Raw genomic sequence first — 23181 nt, 5'->3', positions numbered from 1 at the left:
TCAAAGAAACCGACACCTTCATGTCGCTTCCCATCCTACACAGTGGAGTTTTACAAGCCTTTTGCTTGGTAGGATCAAAGACAGCTTGTTTTGTGATAACTTAGATACAATTATTCTGACTAGGGATGGCCGATAAATGCGTTAAAATGTAATATCGGAAATTATCGGTATCGTTTTTTTTATTATCGGTATCGTTTTGGTTTTTTTTTTATTTTTTTTTATTTTTTTATTAAATCAACATAAAAAACACAAGATACACTTACAATTAATGCACCAACCCAAAAAACCTCCCTCCTCATTCACACAAAAGGGTTGTTTCTTTCTGTTATTAATATTCTGGTTCCTACATTATATATCAATATATATCAATACAGTCTGCAAGGGATACAGTCCGTAAGCACACATGATTGTGCGTGCTGCTGGTCCACTAATAGTACTAACCTTTAACAGTTAATGTTACTCATTTTCATTAATTACTAGTTTCTATGTAACTGTTTTTATATTGTTTTACTTTCTTTTTTATTCAAGAAATTTTTTTAAATTTATTTGTCTTATTTTATTTTATAATTTTTTTTAAAAAGTACCTTATCTTCACCATACCTGGTTGTCCAAATTAGACATAATAATGTGTTAATTCCACGACTGTATATATCGGTTGATATCGGTATCGGTTGATATCGGTATCGGTAATTAAAGAGTTGGACAATATCGGAATATCGGATATCGGCAAAAAGCCATTATCGGACATCCCTAATTCTGACATAAACGATGGGCACATTTTTTTTTTTTTTAAAGTGCCGCTGCTCTTAAACCGCAAAAATTATGACTAAAGTGGTGAAGCTGTATTTTTATTTGCACTTTAATTTTATTTTTAGTTAAGAAACATGTCAATTATGAATTTAGTTCATGTATTTTAGCACAACATGATAGTTTGTAAAGGAAAAACAAAGACAGTTATTTATGAGTCCCTTCTAATGGATTATATATAAAATAAAATAAAATCCCAATCAGCCTGACCTAATCCTAAAGTTTATGTGTTGAAAAAAAAATACAAATCCTTGTGATCATATCTTTTGACAAGGTCGTAAACTGTAAGTAGGTAAAATATTATTATTAAATACAATTAAAATCAAGAATAAGATTACTAATTCAGTGTTGGGCCCCAAGGTCAAAAAGGTTACAAATCCCTGTTTTAAACTACTGTATTTTGTAATAATACAACACATATTATACATTCCAAGCAAATTATCGATCAAATTGTACAATTTAAAAACGACAATAGATTTTACAGTAAAAAAAAACTAGCAGCTTAGTCACCAGAACTTTACCGTAAAAAAAATAGTTTTTTAAACTATGGTGCTGTTTTTCCATTTACACCGTAAAAATAATAGGTAACCATTTGTCCCCTTACCATTAAAACAAATTGGCACCATTTTCATGCTATTAAAACTAACATAAATACGGTAAAATTCGGGCAACTGATTTGCCAATTTAAAAAAAATTTTTACTGTAAAATATATAGATTTTATCTAAGTGTACATAAAAATAAACAAATAAATGAATGACTCACAATAATTAATAGTTAAATATGTATTAGAATTGTGTAATAATATCCTGAGGCGAATCCATATACATTTATATTCATATATTATTCACTCTGCGATGTGGCCCTCAATGAAAACGAGTTGTAAAGAAATAAAAAGCAGCTGTGTCCAAAGTGCGGACAGAGGGTCATTTTCGGCTCGTGGCTATTTTTGTTGGCCGTCAACATGTTAACTGAAAGTTAAACTAATTGATTATTAATAAGGTAAGGGGCGCCGGAAGTTGGCAGACCCGTCAACGATCCTGTTCTGTCTCCCTGTAATGTTTGATCCTGTTCTGTCTCCCTGTAATGTTTGTCTGATCTTGAATGGGATTGTGCTGAAAATGTTAATTTCCCCTCTGGGATTAATAAAGTATTTCTGATTCTGATATACTATGTAATGGATGGATGTATCACACTACTAAAAAGTGCTTTGTCAGCTATATCATAAAAGCTAAGATAACAATGTTTTTTGATTTTTTTCAAATAGTGCGTACACTGATTTAGTTTGATCATATTTAATGTACAAAACGTATCATCGTTTTGGGTGCGTCGCTCAAATTCCACAATCCCTTGAGCAAATGCACGCTTTCCTATTCAAGCCAATTTCATTTGGTAGTTATTTTTTTATTATTATTTTTAATAGACCAATTGAACACAAACAGTATATGTAAAAGTTTACACATCAAATTCTTTATACCAGGGGTCCCCAAACTTGTTGACTTGGGGGCCCCATTGGGCTGGGCTGTATATATATATATATACACTACCGTTCAAAAGTTTGGGGTCACATTGAAATGTCCTTATTTTTGAAGGAAAAGCACTGTACTTTTCAATGAAGATAACTTTAAACTAGTCTTAACTTTAAAGAAATACACTATATACATTGCTAATGTGGTAAATGACTATTCTAGCTGCAAATGTCTGGTTTTTGGTGTATAGAGGCCCATTTCCAGCAACTATCACTCCAGTGTTCTAATGGTACAATGTGTTTGCTCATTGCCTCAGAAGGCTAATTGATGATTAGAAAACCCTTGTGCAATCATGTTCACACATCTGAAAACAGTTTAGCTTGTTACAGAAGCTACAAAACTGACCTTCCTTTGAGCAGATTGAGTTTCTGGAGCATCACATTTGTGGGGTCAATTAAACGCTCAAAATGGCCAGAAAAAGGGAACTTTCATCTGAAACTCGACAGTCTATTCTTGTTCTTAGAAATGAAGGCTATTCCACAAAATTGTTTGGGTGACCCCAAACTTTTGAACGGTAGTGTATATACACAAACCCCGTTTCCATATTAGTTGGGAAATTGTGTTAGATGTAAATATAAACGGAATACAATGATTTGCAAATAATTGTCAACCCATATTCAGTTGAATATGCTACAAAGACAACATATTTGATGTTCAAACTGATAAATGTTGGGTTTTTTTTGCAAATAATCATTAACTTTAGAATTTGATGCCGGCAACACGTGACAAAGAAGTTGGGAAAGGTGGCAATAAATACTGATAAAGTTGAGGAATGCTCATCAAACACTTATTTGGAACATCCCACAGGTGAACAGGCACATTGGGAACAAGTGGGTGCCATGATTGGGTATAAAAGTAGATTCCATGAAATGCTCAGTCATTCACAAACAAGGATGGGGCGAGGGTCACCACTTTGTCAACAAATGCGAGAGCAAATTGTTGAACAGTTTAAGAAAAACCTTAATGTACAAAACGTATCATGGTGGCACCGCACATTCTTTTATTTTTGAGGTTTTGACATCCCTGATCAGTCCTTTGACACCATACAAGTCAGGCGTGATTGCTTATATATTCATGCTTGCATAGTATTAGAACATAATGGATTCATAGGACTTGTTGTAACATTAATATGATGGGAGCAAACCAGCTTGTTTCATTTTGAACAAGTCAATTATATTTTAGTATTTCCTGTGCAGTATCAGATTAACATATTGCTCCTGCTGCCACACTTTTTCATTGCACAATTGACAAATTTCCCCGAGTCCCCTGAGAGCCAGTGATGTCATCCAAAAGTGTGCGTGCCGCATAATAATAGTGTTGATCAAGTCTGTTGAACTGCTGGACATGTTGGAACATTACTGCTGCCGAGTTGTCTCGCTGCAGCGCTTCTTTTTCCATCTGCTGACACATTCACGACACCGGTGGTGAGCTCAGCTGTTTTGGGTGTGTCGCTCAAATTCCAACAATCCCTTGAGCAAATGCACGCTCCTGGCCACAATATAAGGCCCTGGGGAGCTGTTAAGCACGACAGCGTGGGCCACTAGCGCATATGGCTATGGCTAAATAAAGCCCTTTTCATGTCGGGGCTTTAAATGGCTGCTAAAGCATAGCTGTTGCCATGCAAACACAAATAATGATACTTGTGAGGTAAATGTGCCTAAAATGACCTTCCAGACTAGCAAATAGGAGCATGCTTGGAGGACATTCAGTATTATTAAAGGCCTACTGAAATGACATTTTTTTTATTTAAACGGGGATAGCAGATCTATTCTATGTGTCATACTTGATCATTTTGCGATATTGCCATATTTTTGCTGAAAGGATTTAGTATAAAACAACGACGATAAAGATCGCAACTTTTGGTATCTGATAAAAAAAAAAGGCTTGCCCCTACCGGAAGTAGCGTGACGTAGTCAATTGAACATATCCGCAAAGTTCCCTATTGTTTACAATGATGGCCGCCAGAAGTGAGAGAGATTCGGACCGAGAAAGCGACGATTTCCCCATTAATTTGAGCGAGGATGAAAGATTTGTGGATGAGGAAAATGCAAGTGAAGGACTAGTGGGGAGTGGAAGCGATTCAGATAGGGAAGATGCTGTGAGAGCCGGGGGTGACCTGATATTCAGCTGGGAATGACTACAACAGTAAATAAACACAAGACATATATATACTCTATTAGCCACAACACAACCAGGCTTATATTTAATATGCCACAAATTAATCCCACATAACAAACACCTAGGTGTTTGTTACGCTAGCTCCTAGCTCCTAGCTACTAGCTCGAGCTAGTTATAGCTCGAGCGGGTTATATGGACGGGATCCCGTATATATAACCCGCCAATACAATTCAAACACCTGCACAACACACACACTCACTCAGCCCAAAGAACCGTTCACCTAACCCAAGGTTCATAAAGCTTATATATTTAACCAAAGTTACGTACGTGACACGCACGTACGGGCAAGCGATCAAATGTTTGGAAGCGCGCGGGTGGGACCTGATATTCAGCTGGGAATGACTACAATAGTAAATAAACACAAGACATATATATACTCTATTAGCCACAACACAACCAGGCTTATATTTAATATGTCACAAATTAATCCCGCATAACAAACACCTAGGTGTTTGTTATGCTAGCGCCTAGCTCCTAGCTACTAGCTCGAGCTAGTTATAGCAAGCGATCAAATGTTTGGAAGCGCAGCTACGTACTCACGGTCAGTGCCGGCCCAAGCCTCCATGGGGCCCTAAGCAAAATTTGATTTTGGGGCCCTCTATTTCTGCCAATAATATTGATTGTTGATCATTCACACACCTACTATAAACTCATTGCGGCTCTGGCAGTGTTGTTTACATGATCCTATTGTCAGCCTGGCATATCTTTACAAATGACATGTCATTTATAAAGATATGGGGGTGGCCCAGTTAAGAACATAAATAATACCAATGAATGAACGAATGATGTCCAGAGTGCCACATATGGTTCCTAAACTTAAAATGTAGAAAACATTCAGCTACAAGCGTGGCCTGGGGTTGAACAGTCCAAGTGATAAAGCTTCGTATTTACAGTAAAAGTGTCATCTTGTCTCATCAGTCTTGTACATATAGTCTTTAATTACTAGTTTATATTTTTAGTTAATTGTTCATATTTAATGTTTACTTTGTACAAAGAGAGCGCAGTCTACTGAAGTTAAATTCCATGTGTGTTAAACATAACTGGAAAATAAAGCTGATTCTGATTCACTTTATTATTTTAGGTAACAAAAACCTGAAACAGCAATGTGCAAAAATAATTCGTAGTGCAAGAAAAACAATAAAGTGCAACAATAAAATCACTTAAATATATATAAAAAGGAACAAATTCAATTGTACAAAAAACAACATAATTAAATTAAATATCAAGCAAATACTTAAATAATATTAATGAACAGAGTTACCAGAAACAAGGTAACATAACGGTTTACAAACAAATATAAAGTTACTACATATTAAAACTATGTAAATGTACATAACGATGTGCAAAAAAATTTTGGGGAAAAAATCAAAATAAACTACCTTAAATTAAGGTCCTTAATTCACACATTTGACCATCACATCACAGTTTTGTTCCTCTGTTCTTCACCACCCACACCACTCCACCCACTCCTTAAAACCTGTGCTTCCTGGCTTTTCTGGAGGCAAAGTCATTTATGACATCGCTGTAAGAAATCTGATGGCCGACTTTGTTATTAATACTAATCACTGCCATGTACGAGTCTGAGTCAGACTCGTACATGCAAAAAATAAAAAATAATAATTTTTTGTTAATTGCTTTTGGGGGCCCCCTGGTGGCCGCGGGGCCCTAAGCAAGCGCTTAGTACGCTTATGCCTTGGGCCGGCTCTGCTCACGGTATCGCGTCTGTGTATCCAAATCAAAGTCCTCCTGGTTAGAGTCTCTGTTGTTCGAGTTCTTCGATCTTGACTGCATCTTTCGGGAATGTAAACAAACACCGGCTGTGTTGTGTTGCTGACTTCCCTCGCAAAATATCCGCTTCGCACCGACAACTTTCTTCTTTGCTTGCTCAGCTTCTTTCTCCATAATGCGATGAACAAATTGCAACAGATTCACCAACACAGATGTCCAGAATACTGTGGAATAATGAGATGAAAACAGAGCTATTTGGTATTGGCTTCAACGGGGAAGCCATACCTCTGCTAAACTGGCTACGTCACGCGCATACGTCATCATACCGAGACGTTTTCAAGCGGAAGTGTGGCGGGAAATTTAAAATTGCACTTTATAAGTTAACCCGGCCGTATTGGCATGTGTTGCAATGTTAAGATGTCATCATTGATATATAAACTATCAGACTGCGTGGTCGGTAGTAGTGGGTTTCAGTAGGCCTTTAAGGTTTTGCGCAAGTGTATGTTTTATGTATACTTGAGTGATTAACTCATAAGTACATATAAACAGCAATTATTTGAATTTGACGGCAATATTCCAAAAGTTGTCTATGCGCCTTTAATTTGTTAATACATTTTTTTTGAACAGATGAACACACAAATAATATATATTCACAAATTAGCTTAGGAACTTCAAATATCATGAATACATTGTGGAAGTCGCTTCCTAGACACGGCACAAGAGCCAAGCGTGCAGGTTAAACAAGGTTTTAATGTGCATATGTTGATCACAAAGGTTTTTTTTTCAGCCGAACGTGACCTTCCCGTCACGCCGGTATTATCTCTCTCTCTCTCTCTCTGCTCCCGGCCGCTCACTGTTAAAGACAACAGATGATTAGATTAACACGTACCACCTGTGAAACTTAATCACCTGCCAGCTGTGTCTCGCCGTCAGCACATGCCCCGCCCCTATCCGATGGTGCTCCGCCCTCAACACCATTGACAGGGGCGATGACCTTTGCTCCTGCGGGTGCGCTGATCACACTCTCCCCCTAAAAAAGCATTTTTAGACAATATGATTAGCCTAAGCGGCTAGGAGACACAGAGAGTAACAAGCGGTAGAAAATTGATTAGAACGGACAGATAAAAAAACATTTATTAGTTATTAATTATTATTTTAATTTATTACATTTGTTTTAAACTTGGGACTTACTGTGGGCCGGTTTTTGGACGCTGGCGGGCCGTATCTAGCCCGCGGGCCGTAGTTTGGGGACCCCTGCTTTATACTATTAAAAAAATTCCCAAGGTTGACCAATCAATATTTATACATTACTAAAACAAGTAAAAGAAAGTAAATTAAGGGACAATACAAATAGATATGACAAAAATAAATAAATACAATTGGGCTTATCCAAAACAATTTAAATGTCTTCAATATCGACAATAATTTGAGGGCTTTTTTTTTTTTTTTTAAATCATTTTCCAATATATTATTAATCATTTTAAATCATTAATCCAATGGGAAATGTTGGGTCTCACTTTAAGACATCGACATTTATGCTTGAAAGATTTAGCTTGCAACATGATATTATTATTAATCATCATAATCATTTATTTCATAAACCTTTTTTATTATTTTTCTAATTCTATAAACCTTTATTTATAAATTGCAACATTTACAAACAATTGAGAAATAATAATAATCAAAATAAGTACAAAATAAGTACAAAAACAGTACAAACAGCGCCAGGGGGTTGTAAACTCAATAAAGTAACTAAAAAAGATGGCAATATATATATATATATATATATATATATATATATATATATATATATATATATATATATATATATATATATATATATATATATATATATATATATATATATTTGTATATAACAAAGTGCAAAGCCATAGGCTCACACAAGTCCAGTAAATAATTTAATAATAATAATAATAGTAATAATAGATTTCATTTGTAAAAAGCACTTTACATCGAGTAAACAACCTCAAAGTGCTACAGTGTATTAAAAAAAAAAATAATAAAATAAAAAGATAATAAAAAAAAATAATAAAAATAAAAACTAAAACAGCCAAATAGCTAGAACTAGTATGCATATATCTAAAAAAATGATTTTTTTTTTAAAAAAGAAGGTTTTTTAAGCCTTTTTTAAAAGCATCCACAGTCTTAAATTTGGAACACAGCGTCATAGTTTTCCCAGCTTTTTGGTTGTTAGAGGTAGAGAGTGTTTTAACGTAGAGTTGTAATTCTTTTTTAAAGGCACAAAAAAACAGGTCGGGTATTGAGAATAGTATAATGAGGTTGCAAAGGTAAAATTCCTTTTCAAATGTGTTTTTATATATATATATATATATATATATATATATATATATATATATATATATATATATATATATATATATATATATATATATATATATATATATATATATATATATATATATATATATATATATATATAAACCTGCCAAATAGTTTTGCTTGTTAAAGATCTCACTTTGCAGGGACACAAACCTCTGACGTCATCAACCAGCGACGCCATCTTTGAGGGACAATTTTTTTTGTATTTACAACATGGCGTCGGTGGATTTCAGAGGTAACGAAAACAAAGTTGTTTTATCGGAACAAGTGAGGCCATAGGGGGACGAACGACCGAGTTATGAGTTAGATATTACTATTTTGCGTAATGCTGAGTAAGTGAGGGTAAAAAAAAGGTTTATCTTTAAGAAGTGCGTTCCAATTGAAGTGTTAGCGGCTAACATTAGCTATCTGGCTGAGTTGCATGTGTCATTAACAAACACAATTGAACGCATCACGTCTTTTTTTAGTTAAAACCATCTTGCTCATATAAAAGCTAATAACGTGTCCTGTGTCAAATGTGTGTGTTTTTGGTTTTGCAGACAACCTGCTGGGCATCTCCTGGGTGGACAGTAGTCTGGTGCCTAATCTAAACCCTTCAAGTGTACTGGAGTATTTCTCTGAGAGAAGTAACCCCTTTTACGACAGAACTTGTAATAACGAAATGGTGAAGATGCAGAGGCTCTCTCTGGAACACCTCAAGTAAGTTTCAGCTGTGTCATTATACTCCTAGTTGATAACATCTCAAGCAAAATGCATAAATGGCGTTTTAATCTTGGTATTAGGGCTGGGCGATATGGCCTTTTATTAATATCTCTATATTTTTAGGCCATGTCACGATACACGATATATATCGCGATATTTTGCCTTAGCCTTGAATGAACACTTGATGCATATAATCACAGCAGTATGATGATTCTATGTGTCTACATTAAAACATTCTTGTTTATACTGCATTAATATATGTTCATTTTAAACTTTCATGCAGAGAGGGTAATCATAACTAAGTCAATTGACCAAAACTGTATTTATTAAACAGTTATTAAGCAGTGGCACAAACGCTCATGTCATTTCAAAACAGAAAGTGCAAAATTGTCAGAGACATTTTAAAACAAGCTATTAGTGCACTTTTGTGCATGATGTCACTGAGATGACATATCAAAATAACACTACCGTATTTTTCGGACTATAAGTCGCAGTTTTTTTCATAGGGGGGTGCGACTTATACTCAGGAGCGACTTATGTGTGAAATTATTAACACATTACCGTAAAATATCAAATAATATTATTTAGGTCATTCACGTAAGAGACTAGACGTATAAGATTTCATGGGATTTAGCGATTAGGAGTGACAGATTGTTTGGTAAACGTATAGCATGTTCTATATGTTATAGTTATTTGAATGACTCTTACCATAATATGTTACGTTAACATACCAGACACGTTCTCAGTTGGTTATTTATGCCTCATATAACGTACACTTATTCAGCCTGTTGTTCACTATTCTTTTATTTATTTTAAATTGCCTTTCAAATGTCTATTCTTGGTGTTGGGTCTTATCAAATAAATTTCCCCAAAAAATGCTACTTATACTCCAGTGCGACTTATATATGTTTTTTTCCTTCTTTATTATGCATTTTCGGCCGGTGCGACTTATACTCCGGAGCGACTTATACTCTGGAGCGACTTATAGTTCGAAAAATACGGTAAATTAAAGTGCATTTTTTGTACAGAACGCCACTACAATAGTTTAAAACAAATAAAGTGCACTTTTGTGCATGATGTCACACTAGATATTTCAATAAGTGTCAAATAAAAATGAGCTGCATAATTTGAAATCAAATAGTGTATGTCCTTCGCTATGTGGTAGGTTCCTGCGGACGTTCTGTCTTTCTGTTGTTGACTATTTTTTTCATATGGTGTTGATGTGGAAATGTTTGCTTCGGCATTTTGTGGGTATGGCACCGAACGGAGATGTTGACATGCGGAGTAAGCACTCTTCATTCTCTCGCGGGTGATTTTTCAAATGATGCTACAAATTAGCAGTGGTGCTACTTTTTGTAGCAACGCTTTTGCCGCATACTTGTTCGACATCTTCCCGCTTAAAGCCAAACCACCGCCAGACAATGGACCCCGTGCTGTTTTTCATAGGAATTAATTCTTCCTTCATTTGTTACCAGATTTGCACCTTCTTTCTCTCGTATTACCACTCGCACCGCTCCGCTAGCATCAGAGCTAATGTTACCCATGCTGCTACCTCTCTGCTCAGCGAGGGCGTATGACGCGACAGTATGTGACATATGTAAGAAGGTGCGCTTGTTTTATGTCTCTGTGAGAAGCAGAGACAAGAAAGAGTGAAAAAAGCCTGTAGTGTAATGTCCGCAGCTAAAAACAACTGCGTGAGAACGTACACGGTACTCGAATATCACGATATAGTCATTTTCTATATCGCACAGAGACAAACCCGCGATATATCGAGTATATCGATATATCGCCCAGCCCTACTTGGTATAATAGTTTTTCTTACATGCCCTTCTTCGTTTCAGTCAGATGGTGGGAGTGGAGTACATTCTTCTCCATGCACAAGAGCCAATTCTTTACATTGTCCGCAAACAACAGAGACAGTCACCCACACAAGGTGAGCTGTGTAACCTTCAAATGGTTGAATTCTGCATTCTTTTTCATTATCTCCTTCTCAGCTGTTGTTGTATTTAGCATTCAATTTTTTTCCTCAAACTGTGCATTAAAACGTATTGTATGTTTCCACCCACCAGTGATTCCCTTGGCTGACTACTACATCATAATAGGAGTGGTCTATCAGGCACCAGATCTTGGCACTGTCATCAGCTCCAGAGCGGTGAGAATTTGGCATATCTAATGTAGGGTTGTACGGCAGTGGTCCCCAACATTTTTTGCACCACGGACCGGTTTAATGGAGGCATTATTTGCAGGGACCGGCTTTCCACTCGTGCCTGATACAAATACAGCAAAAATAAGTGCATGAAAAATACAACTCATTATAACGCTGAATTAGTGGGAGCTTGTTTCTTTGCAATGAGATCTGCAGATGGAAATCAGCCTTTGGCTACAATCTGTCACATTTATATTTCATATTTTCATTAATGTGCTTTGTATCATCCCACAAAGTTATAACAAATATAACAAATGGCAACTCCCTGAGGAGTTTTATTGTACATCTCAGTGTTTCCCATAAACTGCCAAGATACCTGTGGCGGTGGGGGTGTGGCTATGGGCGTGATCACCATGACATCATCGAGTAATTTTCATAATTTACTACAATGTTTTGATTTTCTCTAAAAAGACTCAAAAAATGTATACTTACTAATTAATAATAACAGTTTTGTTTTAAACGTCCATCCATTTTACAATATAATTACAACACTTTATGTACATATTTATATACAGATTTGAACAATAAGTTATTCACTGAAATATATTTATTAATTGTGGTTCTTACAAAAAATATATCTTATAAAATATAAAAGCTAAAATGTCTCAAAGCTCTGCCCCTTTAATTAGTGCATACTAAATCATTTAACTTTAGCCTACTACTACAACCATATTATTTACCAGCAACATAAAGTGAAACAGAGGCAGAGGTGTCCTGCCACAGTCAGTAACAAATAAACAGAAAACAGTAGTGGTGGTAGATAGACACAGAGCTTCATCAAACATCTGAGCCACTGAACAAAGAGCTCCAAAAATCTTGAACTTTAGACTGCCATCAGTTTTACTCCCTACACTTAACCATGTGTTTCCTACTGCCTGCAGACTTTGCACCCTTTGTTATATACACATGTTGTGTTTCTAATATAAATACATTTAATAAAGTAAAATACAAATAAGGCAACAAGAGAAGTATCCTACACTTCTCTTTTGTAAAGTAAATCTGAACAGCCGATATGGGCATCTACATCAACTTAATGATTTGCCTGAGAAGCTGGAGAGGACCAAAAAAAAATATATATATATTTTTTTTTTAAATTTGTGGCGGACGTAATTCTTTCGTGGCGGGCCGCCACAAATAAGTGAATGTGTGGGAAACCCTGCATCTATAACAAACAAGCTTATTGGTGTATCTAGTGGGACAGGCGAAAGTTAAGTCAGAGAAAATGCAGTCGTTTATAAATTATTTAATGTTTCTCTGCGGCCCGGTAGCAAATGCGTCACGGACCGGTACCGGTCCCCGGACTGGTGGTTGGGTATTACCGGTATACGGTATACCGGTACTAATAAAGTATTGCGGTACTAATCAATTGAAATCGGTACTATACCCAGGGCTCGAATTTAACCACGGCAACTGCGGCAGAAGCCGCGACCGCCCTCGTCATTTTCCGTAAGCCCTAAAGAATTAACCTACATTCGTGACCGCCCTTGACTTTTTACTTGTTAATGAATGTAACAGTAAACGGTATAATGATAATTTGCAATAAAATTCCAAACGGTTAGTAATTACGTAAAAATTTTTAATTAACGAAAAACTGTCATTTATTAATGCATTTTAGGTAACACGAAGTCAGGCGCATGCGCGCTAGTGTTTGGCTTGATAATCATGGCGGACTAATGATACAGACTTTGCTCCGGTACTTTCCCCTCAAAGTAAACGGAGCCAAGCGCTTGGTTTAACGTCATTTTCCCTCGCTTCTCGCCGTGCATTTAAGAGCGCACTGCTGTGTTTAGATGGAGACAGGTGTGGACAATATTGGAGACAGACGCACTTGTCCCCACACTAAAAGTATACAGCGAAGGAGAAAACTATTTGATGTTTTGCAGCAGGCGAGGTGTCGAGGACGTTGTCACAACTTGTTTATAAAGTCTATACTTTGTTGACTGGGATGTTCACTCCTTTATTTAACTGCAAACTGTATCAGTGTTCAAATAACATCAATACTAGCTCAAATGTTTTGTCATCTCATCGAACTGAACGCAGGCGGTGAAGATTGTGTATTCGAAGTGAGAGGTGTCACTGATTTTTATTTTTGTTGGCCAAACTGTTGTACTGAACCAAGAGAAGATCATAGCTTGTTGATTAGATTTCATTTTCATTAGCCAAACTGCTTTGTGTTTTATTTTGATATCAAAAAGGTTTATATACATGTGTTTTTTCATGTCACAAAGGTATCACATCAAAAATCCTTCATGTGACACATCATTTTGTTAATGTTTTATTGTGTATAGTTAATTTCTATATGATATACTGTATGTCTGCTCAAACTCTTAATGGATCTGTGCCGATACAGCATCTACAAGAGTTAAAATGCATTAAACACAGGAGATATGTGTTATTGTCTCATGAAGATTGTAAATTATAGGCAAAATTCCCCAAAAAGTGGAAAATAGCACGATACACATTTGGCAGTTAAATTACGTTAATATTAATGAGACAGCAGATAACAGTTAAAACAAGTCTTGTGAAATACTGCGTTTTTACATTGCATTTTGTTGAAAGAAAAATTGTTTTTCAGCTCTCTGCTGTTCATGGAATCCAGTCAGCGTTTGACGAAGCCATGTCCTACTGTCGCTACCACCCCTCCAAAGGATACTGGTGGCACTTCAAGGACCAGGAGGAGAGAGGTTCGCTTTTCAAATACCTACTATTACATCATAGTGTGCAGGGTTAGTATAGGGTTGTCCTAACTTTTTCCAAGGAGGCCCGCACGCTGAAAAACCAAAGCATGAGAGGGCCATTTTGGTATTTATTATTATCAAAACTTATACAATATATGGATTTTTTTTAACCCTTAGAGATCCCCTCAAGTTTGGTCAAGGGGACCCGGAAGGGTCTCAGCCATAAAAAATATAAAAATAAGTCATATATTAAATTTATTTTAGAGCGCGTAAATATTTAGATCAACTTCAGACATATCGGTCGATATGTTTAATAAATATATATATGTTTTATTTTTTATGCCCTTTTTGTTGAAAAAATATGCAATAATCCCCCCCTTAAGTAGGTCAATAATTCATAACATTGATCTTGATTCATTATGATTTTTTTAAGCAATGACAGTTTAAAAAAAAAAACACAAACATTTTCAGGGATCCACTTATAAACATGTTAAAAATAGGTCAAACATAATTTTTTATTTTCTTTTACTTCCAGCTTAAAATCTATCCGTCGATTATACATTTTTATTATTATTTTTATGGGTTTATTTTGTTTATTTTATGCCCATTTTGTCATAGAAAAAAATGTTTTTTAATGGCAAAAACACAAAGTATGTGATATTTTCCCCAAAAAATATTTCAAAGTGTAATATTTGATGTGAAATAATTGGAGCCTTCAATAATTCATAGCAACATTGATTTTGATTCATTATGATTATTTAAGCAATGACAGTTTAAAAAACCCCCACAAAAATTCTCAGGGATCCACTTATAAACATGTTAAAAATAGGTCAAACATAATTTTTTCTTTTCTTTTACTTCCAGCTTAAAATCTATCCGTCGATTATACATTTTTATTATTATTTTTATGGGTTTATTTTGTTTCTTTTATGGCCATTTTGTCATAGAAAACATTGTTTTTTTAATGGCAAAAATACAAAGTACGCGATATTTCCCCCCCAAAAATATTTCAAAGTGTAATATTTGATGTGAAATAATTGGAGGCTTCAATAATTCATAACAACATTGATTTTGATTCATTATGATTTTTTAAGCAATGACAGTTTGAAAAAAACCCTACTAAAATTCTCAGGGATCCACTTATAAACATGTTAAAAATAGGTCAAACATAATTTTTTATTTTCTTTTACTTCCAGTTTAAAATCTATCCGTCGATTATACATTTTTATTATTATTTTTATGGGTTTATTTTGTTTCTTTTATGCCCATTTTGTCATAGAAAAAAATGTTTTTTAATGGCAAAAACACAAAGTATGTGATATTTTCCCCAAAAAATATTTCAAAGTGTAATATTTGATGTGAAATAATTGGAGCCTTCAATAATTCATAGCAACATTGATTTTGATTCATTATGATTATTTAAGCAATGACAGTTTAAAAAACCCCCACTAAAATTCTCAGGGATCCACTTATAAACATGTTAAAAATAGGTCAAACATAATTTTTTCTTTTCTTTTACTTCCAGCTTAAAATCAATCCGTCGATTATACATTTTTATTATTATTTTTATGGGTTTATTTTGTTTCTTTTATGGCCATTTTGTCATAGAAAACATTGTTTTTTTAATGGCAAAAATACAAAGTACGCGATATTTCCCCCCAAAAAATATTTCAAAGTGTAATATTTGATGTGAAATAATTGGAGGCTTCAATAATTCATAACAACATTGATTTTGATTCATTATGATTTTTTAAGCAATGACAGTTTGAAAAAAAACCCTACTAAAATTCTCAGGGATCCACTTATAAACATGTTAAAAATAGGTCAAACGTAATTTTTTATTTTCTTTTACTTCCAGCTTAAAATCTATCCGTCGATTATACATTTTTATTATTACTTCTATGGGTTTATTTTGTTTCTTTTATGCCTATTTTGTCATAGAAAATATAGTTTTTTAATGGCAAAAACACAAAGTATGCGATATTTTCCCCCAAAAATATTTTAAAGTGTGATATTTGATGTGAAATAATTGGAGCCTTCAATAATTCATAACAACGTTGATTTTGATTCATTATGATTTTTGAATGTGTGTGTGAATGGGTAAATGTGGAAATACTGTCAAAGCGCTTTAAGTACCTTGAAGGTAGAAAAGCGCTATACAAGTACAACCCATTTATCATTTATCATTTAAGCAATGACAGTTTGAAAAAAAAAAAAACACTAAAATTCTCAGGGATCCACTTATAAACATGTTAAAAATAGGTCAAACATAATTTTTTATTTTCTTTTTCTTCCAGCTGAAAATCTATCCGTCGATCATACATTTTTATTATTATTTTTATGGGTTTATTTTTTTTCTTTTATGCCCATTTTGTCATAGAAAACATTGTTTTTTTTAATGGCAAAAACACAAAGTACGCAATATTTTCCCCAAAAAATGATTCAAAGTGTAATATTTGATGTGAAATAATTGGAGCCTTCAATAATTCATAGCAACATTGATTTTGATTCATTATGATTTTTTAAGCAATGACAGTTTAAAAACCCCCCACTAAAATTCTCAGGGATTCTCTTATAAACATGTTAAAAATAGATCAAACATAATTTTTTTTCTCTTTTACTTCCAGCTTAAAATCTATCCCTCGATTATGCATTTTTATTATTACTTTTATAGGCTTATTTTGTTTCTTTTATGCCCATTTTGTCATAGAAAACATTGTTTTTTTTAATGGCAAAAACAGATAGTACGTGATATTTTCCCCAAAAAATATTTCATAGTGTAATATTTGATGTGAAATAATTGGAGCCTTCAATAATTCATAACAACATTGATTTTGATTCATTATGATTTTTTTAAGCAATGACAGTTTGGAAAAAAAAACCACTAAAATTCTCAGGGATCCACTTATAAACATGTTAAAAACAGGTCAAACATAATTTGTTCTTTTCTTTTGCTTCCAGCTTAAAATCTATCCGTCGATTATACATTTTTATTATTATTTTTATGGGTTTATTTTGTTTCTTTTATGCCCATTTTGTCATAGAAAACATTGTTTTTTTAATGGCAAAAACACAAAATACGCGATATTTTCCCCCCAAAATATTTCAAGTATGCAATATTTTCCACCAAATATATTTCAAAGTGTAATATTTGATGTGAAATAATTGGAGCCTTCAATAATTCATAACAACATTGATTTTGATCCATTATGATTTTTTAAGCAATGACAGTTTGAAAAACCCCCCACTAAAATTCTCAGGGATCCACTTATAAACATGTTAAAAATAGATCAAACATAATATTTTTTTTCTTTGACTTCCAGCTTAAAATCTATCCTTCGATTATACATTTTTATTATTATTTTTATGGCTTTATTTTGTTTCTTTTATGCCTATTTTGTCATAGAAAAAAATGTTTTTTTTAATGGCAAAAACACAAAGTATGCGATATTTTCCCAAAAAAATATTTCAAAGTGTAATATTTGATGTGAAATAATTGGAGCCTTCAATAATATTCATAGCAACATTGTTTTTTATTCATTTTGATTTTTTAAGGAATGACGGTTTAAAAAAAAAAAACACACTAAAATTCTCAGGGATCCACTTATAAACATGTTAAAAATAGGTCAAACATAATTTTTTATTTTCTTTTACTTCCAGCTTAAAATCTATACCTCGATTATACATTTTTATTATTACTTTTATAGGTTTATTTTGTTTCTTTTATGCCCATTTTGTCATAGAAAACATTGTTTTTTTAATGGCAAAAACAGATAGTACGTGATATTTTCCCCCAAAAATATTTCATAGTGTAATATTTGATGTGAAATAATTGGAGCCTTCAATAATTCATAACAACATTGATTTTGATTCATTATGATTTTTTAAGCAATGACAGTTTAAAAAAAACCCACTAAAATTCTCAGGGATCCACTTATAAACATGTTAAAAATAGGTCAAACATAATTTTTTATTTTCTTTTACTTCCAGCTTAAAATCTATCCCTCGATTATACATTTTTATTATTACTTTTATAGGTTTATTTTGTTTCTTTTATGCCCATTTTGTCATAGAAAACATTGTTTTTTTAATGGCAAAAATACAAAGTACGCGATATTTCCCCCCAAAAAATATTTCAAAGTGTAATATTTGATGTGAAATAATTGGAGGCTTCAATAATTCATAACAACATTGATTTTGATTCATTATGATTTTTTAAGCAATGACAGTTTGAAAAAAACCCTACTAAAATTCTCAGGGATCCACTTATAAACATGTTAAAAATAGGTAAAATGTAATTTTTTATTTTCTTTTACTTCCAGCTTAAAATCTATCCGTCGATTATACATTTTTATTATTACTTCTATGGGTTTATTTTGTTTCTTTTATGCCTATTTTGTCATAGAAAATATAGTTTTTTAATGGCAAAAACACAAAGTACGCGATATTTTCCCCAAAAAATATTTCAAAGTGTAATATTTGATGTAAAATAATTGGAGCCTTCAATAATTCATAACAACATTGATTTTGATTCATTATGATTTTTTTAAACAATGACAGTTTAAAAAACAAAAAAACACTGAAATTCTCAGGGATCCACTTATAAACATGTTAAAAACAGGTCAAACATAATTTGTTCTTTTCTTTTGCTTCCAGCTTAAAATCTATCCGTCGATTATACATTTTTATTATTATTTTTATGGGTTTATTTTGTTTCTTTTATGCCCATTTTGTCATAGAAAACATTGTTTTTTTAATGGCAAAAACACAAAATACGCGATATTTTCCCCCCAAAATATTTCAAGTATGCAATATTTTCCACCAAATATATTTAAAGTGTAATATTTGATGTGAAATAATTGGAGCCTTCAATAATTCATAACAAAATTGATTTTGATTCATTATGATTTTTTAAGCAATGACAGTTTAAAAAAAACCCACTAAAATTCTCAGGGATCCTCTTATAAACATGTTAAAAATAGGTAAAACATTATTTTTATTTTTTTTTACTTCCAGCTTAAAATCTATCCGTCGATTGTACATTTTATTATTATTTTTATGGGTTTATTTTTTTTCTTTTATGCCCATTTTGTCTTAGAAAACATTGTTTTTTTTTAATGGCAAAAACACAAAGTATGCGATATTTTCCCCAAAAAATATTTCAAAGTGTAATATTTGATGTGAAATAATTGGAGCCTCCAATAATTCATAGCAACATTGATTTTGAGTCATTATTTTTTGAGCAATGACGGTTTTAAAGAAAAAAAAATAGCCTGCAAGACAGCTTTGTGTTAATAGTCAACATTGCAACTTTTTCTTATTACATTTAACCTGTATGCTGTTAAAAAGTTATCTGTGGGCCGCCTTTGGGTTCAGTTCAGTTTCAGTTTATTTCATTTCAATACATTTTTTATTTATCTCCTTCATTGATGTGCATCTTTGATCAATAGACAATTAAACCTCAGCAACTAAACACACATTTACACACCAATGCCTGGCAAAACTGGACAATAATGCACTATATCAATTTATATTATTATGTTTTGTCAACTTGTACGTCTTTGTCATTGCCTGAAATAAATAAATAAATGAAAAAAAAAAAAAATGAATGAAGGAACAGAATGAAGAAAATCTTATATTTTCCTGCCCCCTTCAACATAATACGTAGTCTTACTTAATGGATAGCATACAAACCAAACAAATACATCCAAATATAATGAAAATAAACAAAAAACACAAGTGCAAAACTTCATGAAGTACAAACCGAACAAAAAATGTAATATACACCTCAATTTCAAACATGCATACAATATAATTACAATTTAATGCATCGCATATTTCCAGTTGTTTCATTACAGCACGTCCAAAAATGAGTAGGAAGAAGCAGAGCTTATTTAACCCTACCCCTTTGAGTAGGTGAATAATGCACATCTGTTTGGTTTTCATAGAAAAAGCCAAGCCTAAGTCTAAAAAGAAAGAGGAGCCTGGTTCGCTGTTTCAAAGACACCGTGTGGACACACTCCTGTTGGACCTCAGGGCCAAATTTCCACCGACTTTCTATCAGGTACTCCAGAAAATATCAGAGAGGAGGAGCATGTATTTACACGGCAGATTTATCAATTTCCTTGATAATTGATTCTGGTATTTTTTATCACTCTGCAATTTCAGCCTAAGCCGGGAGAGAAGCCCATTCCAGGTATGACATTGATCGTACTGACACTGTTTACTTTCAAACAATGATGATTACCTAACAAAATAAGTAATTGGCATACTGTACCAGTCCAAGGTCTTGCTCAAACTATTGATTGAGAAAGTGTATTTTGGAAGACTCCCGCAATTATTGATCATTTGATTTTCTACCTGTGTGTGGCAGTGGAAGTGAAGAAAGAGCCTGAACCACTCACAGAAACCGTCAAACAAGAGGAACGGGAGCAGGCCACAAAATCTGCGGCCCCCGCACCTGCGAGCAAACCCCCTCCTGAGAAACGAGCCAGGCTGCAATGACGGCCCTTGGGAGCTCTTCTACTCTGCCCCTCCGCTGTGTTTACAGGGTGATGAACCGTGTCAGTGTCCGGACGACTTGCACGCTGCAAAATGAAATCATGATGACGTGGTCCCAGATGGAATGTCAGCAAGCATTGGACAGTGAGCTAAGTGACGTCACTCGCCATTTCTGGTTCAAGGATGACTTTCATCCCCGCTCTGCTCTCAGGAAGATGTCATGCTTCTCTCGTCATTCCAGTTTTCAGTGTTTTGTGTTGTAAATATATCAGCTATTGTCTGCTAGTGTGCGTTTAGTATGTTTCAAAATTAGTTAGAATCAGATGGAAATGTTTCTGTTGTGATTATTCCTAATTCTAAATGGGTTTTGTGGGTCATGTTCAAATAACATGGATCGGTTGTTACTAGGGATGTCCGATATTATCGGACTGACGATATTATCGGCCGATAAATGCCTTAAAATGTAATATTGGAAATTATCGGTTTCAAAAAGTAAAATGTATGACTTTTTAAAACGCCGCTGTGTACACGGACGTAAGGAGAAATACAGAGCGCCAATAAACCTTAAAGGCACTACCTTTGCATGCCGGCCCAGTCACATAATATCTACGGCTTTTCACACACACAAGTGAATGCAAGTCATATTTGGTCAACAGCCATACAGGTCACACTGAGGGTGGCCGTATAAACAACTTTAATATGCGCCACACTGTGAACCCACACCAAACAAGAATGACAAACACATTTCGGGAGAACATCCGCACCGTAACACAACATAAACACAACAGAACAAATACCCAGAACCCCTTGCAGCACTAACTCTTCCGGGACGCTACAATATACGCTACCCCCTACCTCCACCTCCTCATGCTCTCTCAGGGAGAGCATGTCCCAAATTCCAAGCTGCTGTCTTGAGGCATGTTAAAAAAAATAATGCACTTTGTGACTTCAATAATAAATATGGCAGTGCCATGTTGGCATTTTTTTTTCCATAACTTGAGTTGATTTATTTTGGAAAACCTTGTTACATTGTTTAATGCATCCAGCGGGGCATCACAACAAATGAGGCATAATAATGTGTTAATTCCACGACTGTATATATCGGTATCGGTTGAAATTGGAATCGGTAATTAACAGTTGGACAATATCAGATATCGGCAAAAAAGCCATTATCGGACACCTCTAGTTGTTACGGTCAAAAATTTTCAAATAAGTGGTTAATTAGATATTGAGACCTATTTATTCCTTGAAAGAAAATCAAGGTGTCATCAGTGTTACTAAACTGCACACATAATGCATATATATTAACTAAACATCACACATAATGCATATATATTAACTAAACATCACACATAATGCATATATATTAACTAAACATCACACATAATGCATATATATTAACTAAACATCACACATAATGCATATATATTAACTAAACATCACACATAATGCCTATATATTAACTAAACATCACACATAATGCATATATATTAACTAAACATCACACATAATGCATATATATTAACTAAACATCACACATAATGCATATATATTAAGTAAACATCACACATAATGCATATATATTAACTAAACATCACACGTAATGCATATATATTAACTAAACATCACACAATGCATATATATTAACTAAACATCACACATAATGCATATATATTAACTAAACATCACACATAATGCATATATAATAACTAAGTATCACACGTAATGCATATATATTAACTAAACATCACACATAATGCATATACATTAACTAAACATCACACATGATGCATATATATTAACTAAACATCACACATAATGCATATATAACATCACACATAATGCATATATATTAACTAAACATCATACATAATGCATATATATTAACTAAACATCACACATAATGCATATATATTAACTAAACATCACACATAATGCATATATATTAACTAAACATCACACATAATGCATATATATTAACTAAACATCACACATAATGCATATATATTAACTAAACATCACACATAATGCATATATATTAACTAAACATCACACATAATGCATATATATTAACTAAACATCACACACAATGCATATATATTAACTAAACATCACACACAATGCATATATATTACCTAAACACATAATGCATATATATTAACTAAACATCACACATAATGCATATATATTAACTAAACATCACACATAATGCATATATATTAACTAAACATCACACTTAATGCATATATATTAACTAAACATCACACTTAATGCATATATATTAACTAAACATCACACATGATGCATATATATTAACTAAACATCACACACAATGCATATATATTACCTAAACACATAATGCATATATATTAACTAAACATCACACATAATGCATATATATTAACTAAACATCACACATAATGCATATATAACATCACACATAATGCATATATATTAACTAAACATCACACTTAATGCATATATATTAACTAA

At 33.5% G+C, this 23181-nt stretch overlaps 1 protein-coding gene across 2 annotated transcripts; it reads left to right on the top strand.

The window, feature by feature from the left end:
* Nucleotides 1-8703: 8703 nt before the first annotated feature.
* On the top strand, nt 8704-21683 carry med6 (mediator complex subunit 6). Of its 2 annotated transcripts, none has more exons than XM_062040404.1 (8): nt 8704-8836; nt 9141-9300; nt 11145-11236; nt 11373-11455; nt 14085-14193; nt 20136-20251; nt 20356-20383; nt 20561-21683. In XM_062040404.1, exons 1-8 carry the CDS (start codon nt 8815-8817, stop codon nt 20689-20691), a joined length of 741 nt encoding a protein of 246 aa, XP_061896388.1. In that variant the 5' UTR covers nt 8704-8814; the 3' UTR covers nt 20692-21683. The 2 variants fall into 2 exon arrangements, with proteins under 2 accessions (XP_061896388.1, XP_061896389.1); XM_062040405.1 differs by having other exon boundaries at nt 8826-8933.
* Nucleotides 21684-23181: the final 1498 nt, after the last annotated feature.

Source organism: Entelurus aequoreus, linkage group LG03 (genome assembly GCF_033978785.1).
Source record: "Entelurus aequoreus isolate RoL-2023_Sb linkage group LG03, RoL_Eaeq_v1.1, whole genome shotgun sequence".
Taxonomy (NCBI): domain Eukaryota; kingdom Metazoa; phylum Chordata; class Actinopteri; order Syngnathiformes; family Syngnathidae; genus Entelurus; species Entelurus aequoreus.
Note: the sequence above shows the minus strand (reverse complement) of the source record. Positions and strands in the feature narration are given on the sequence as shown.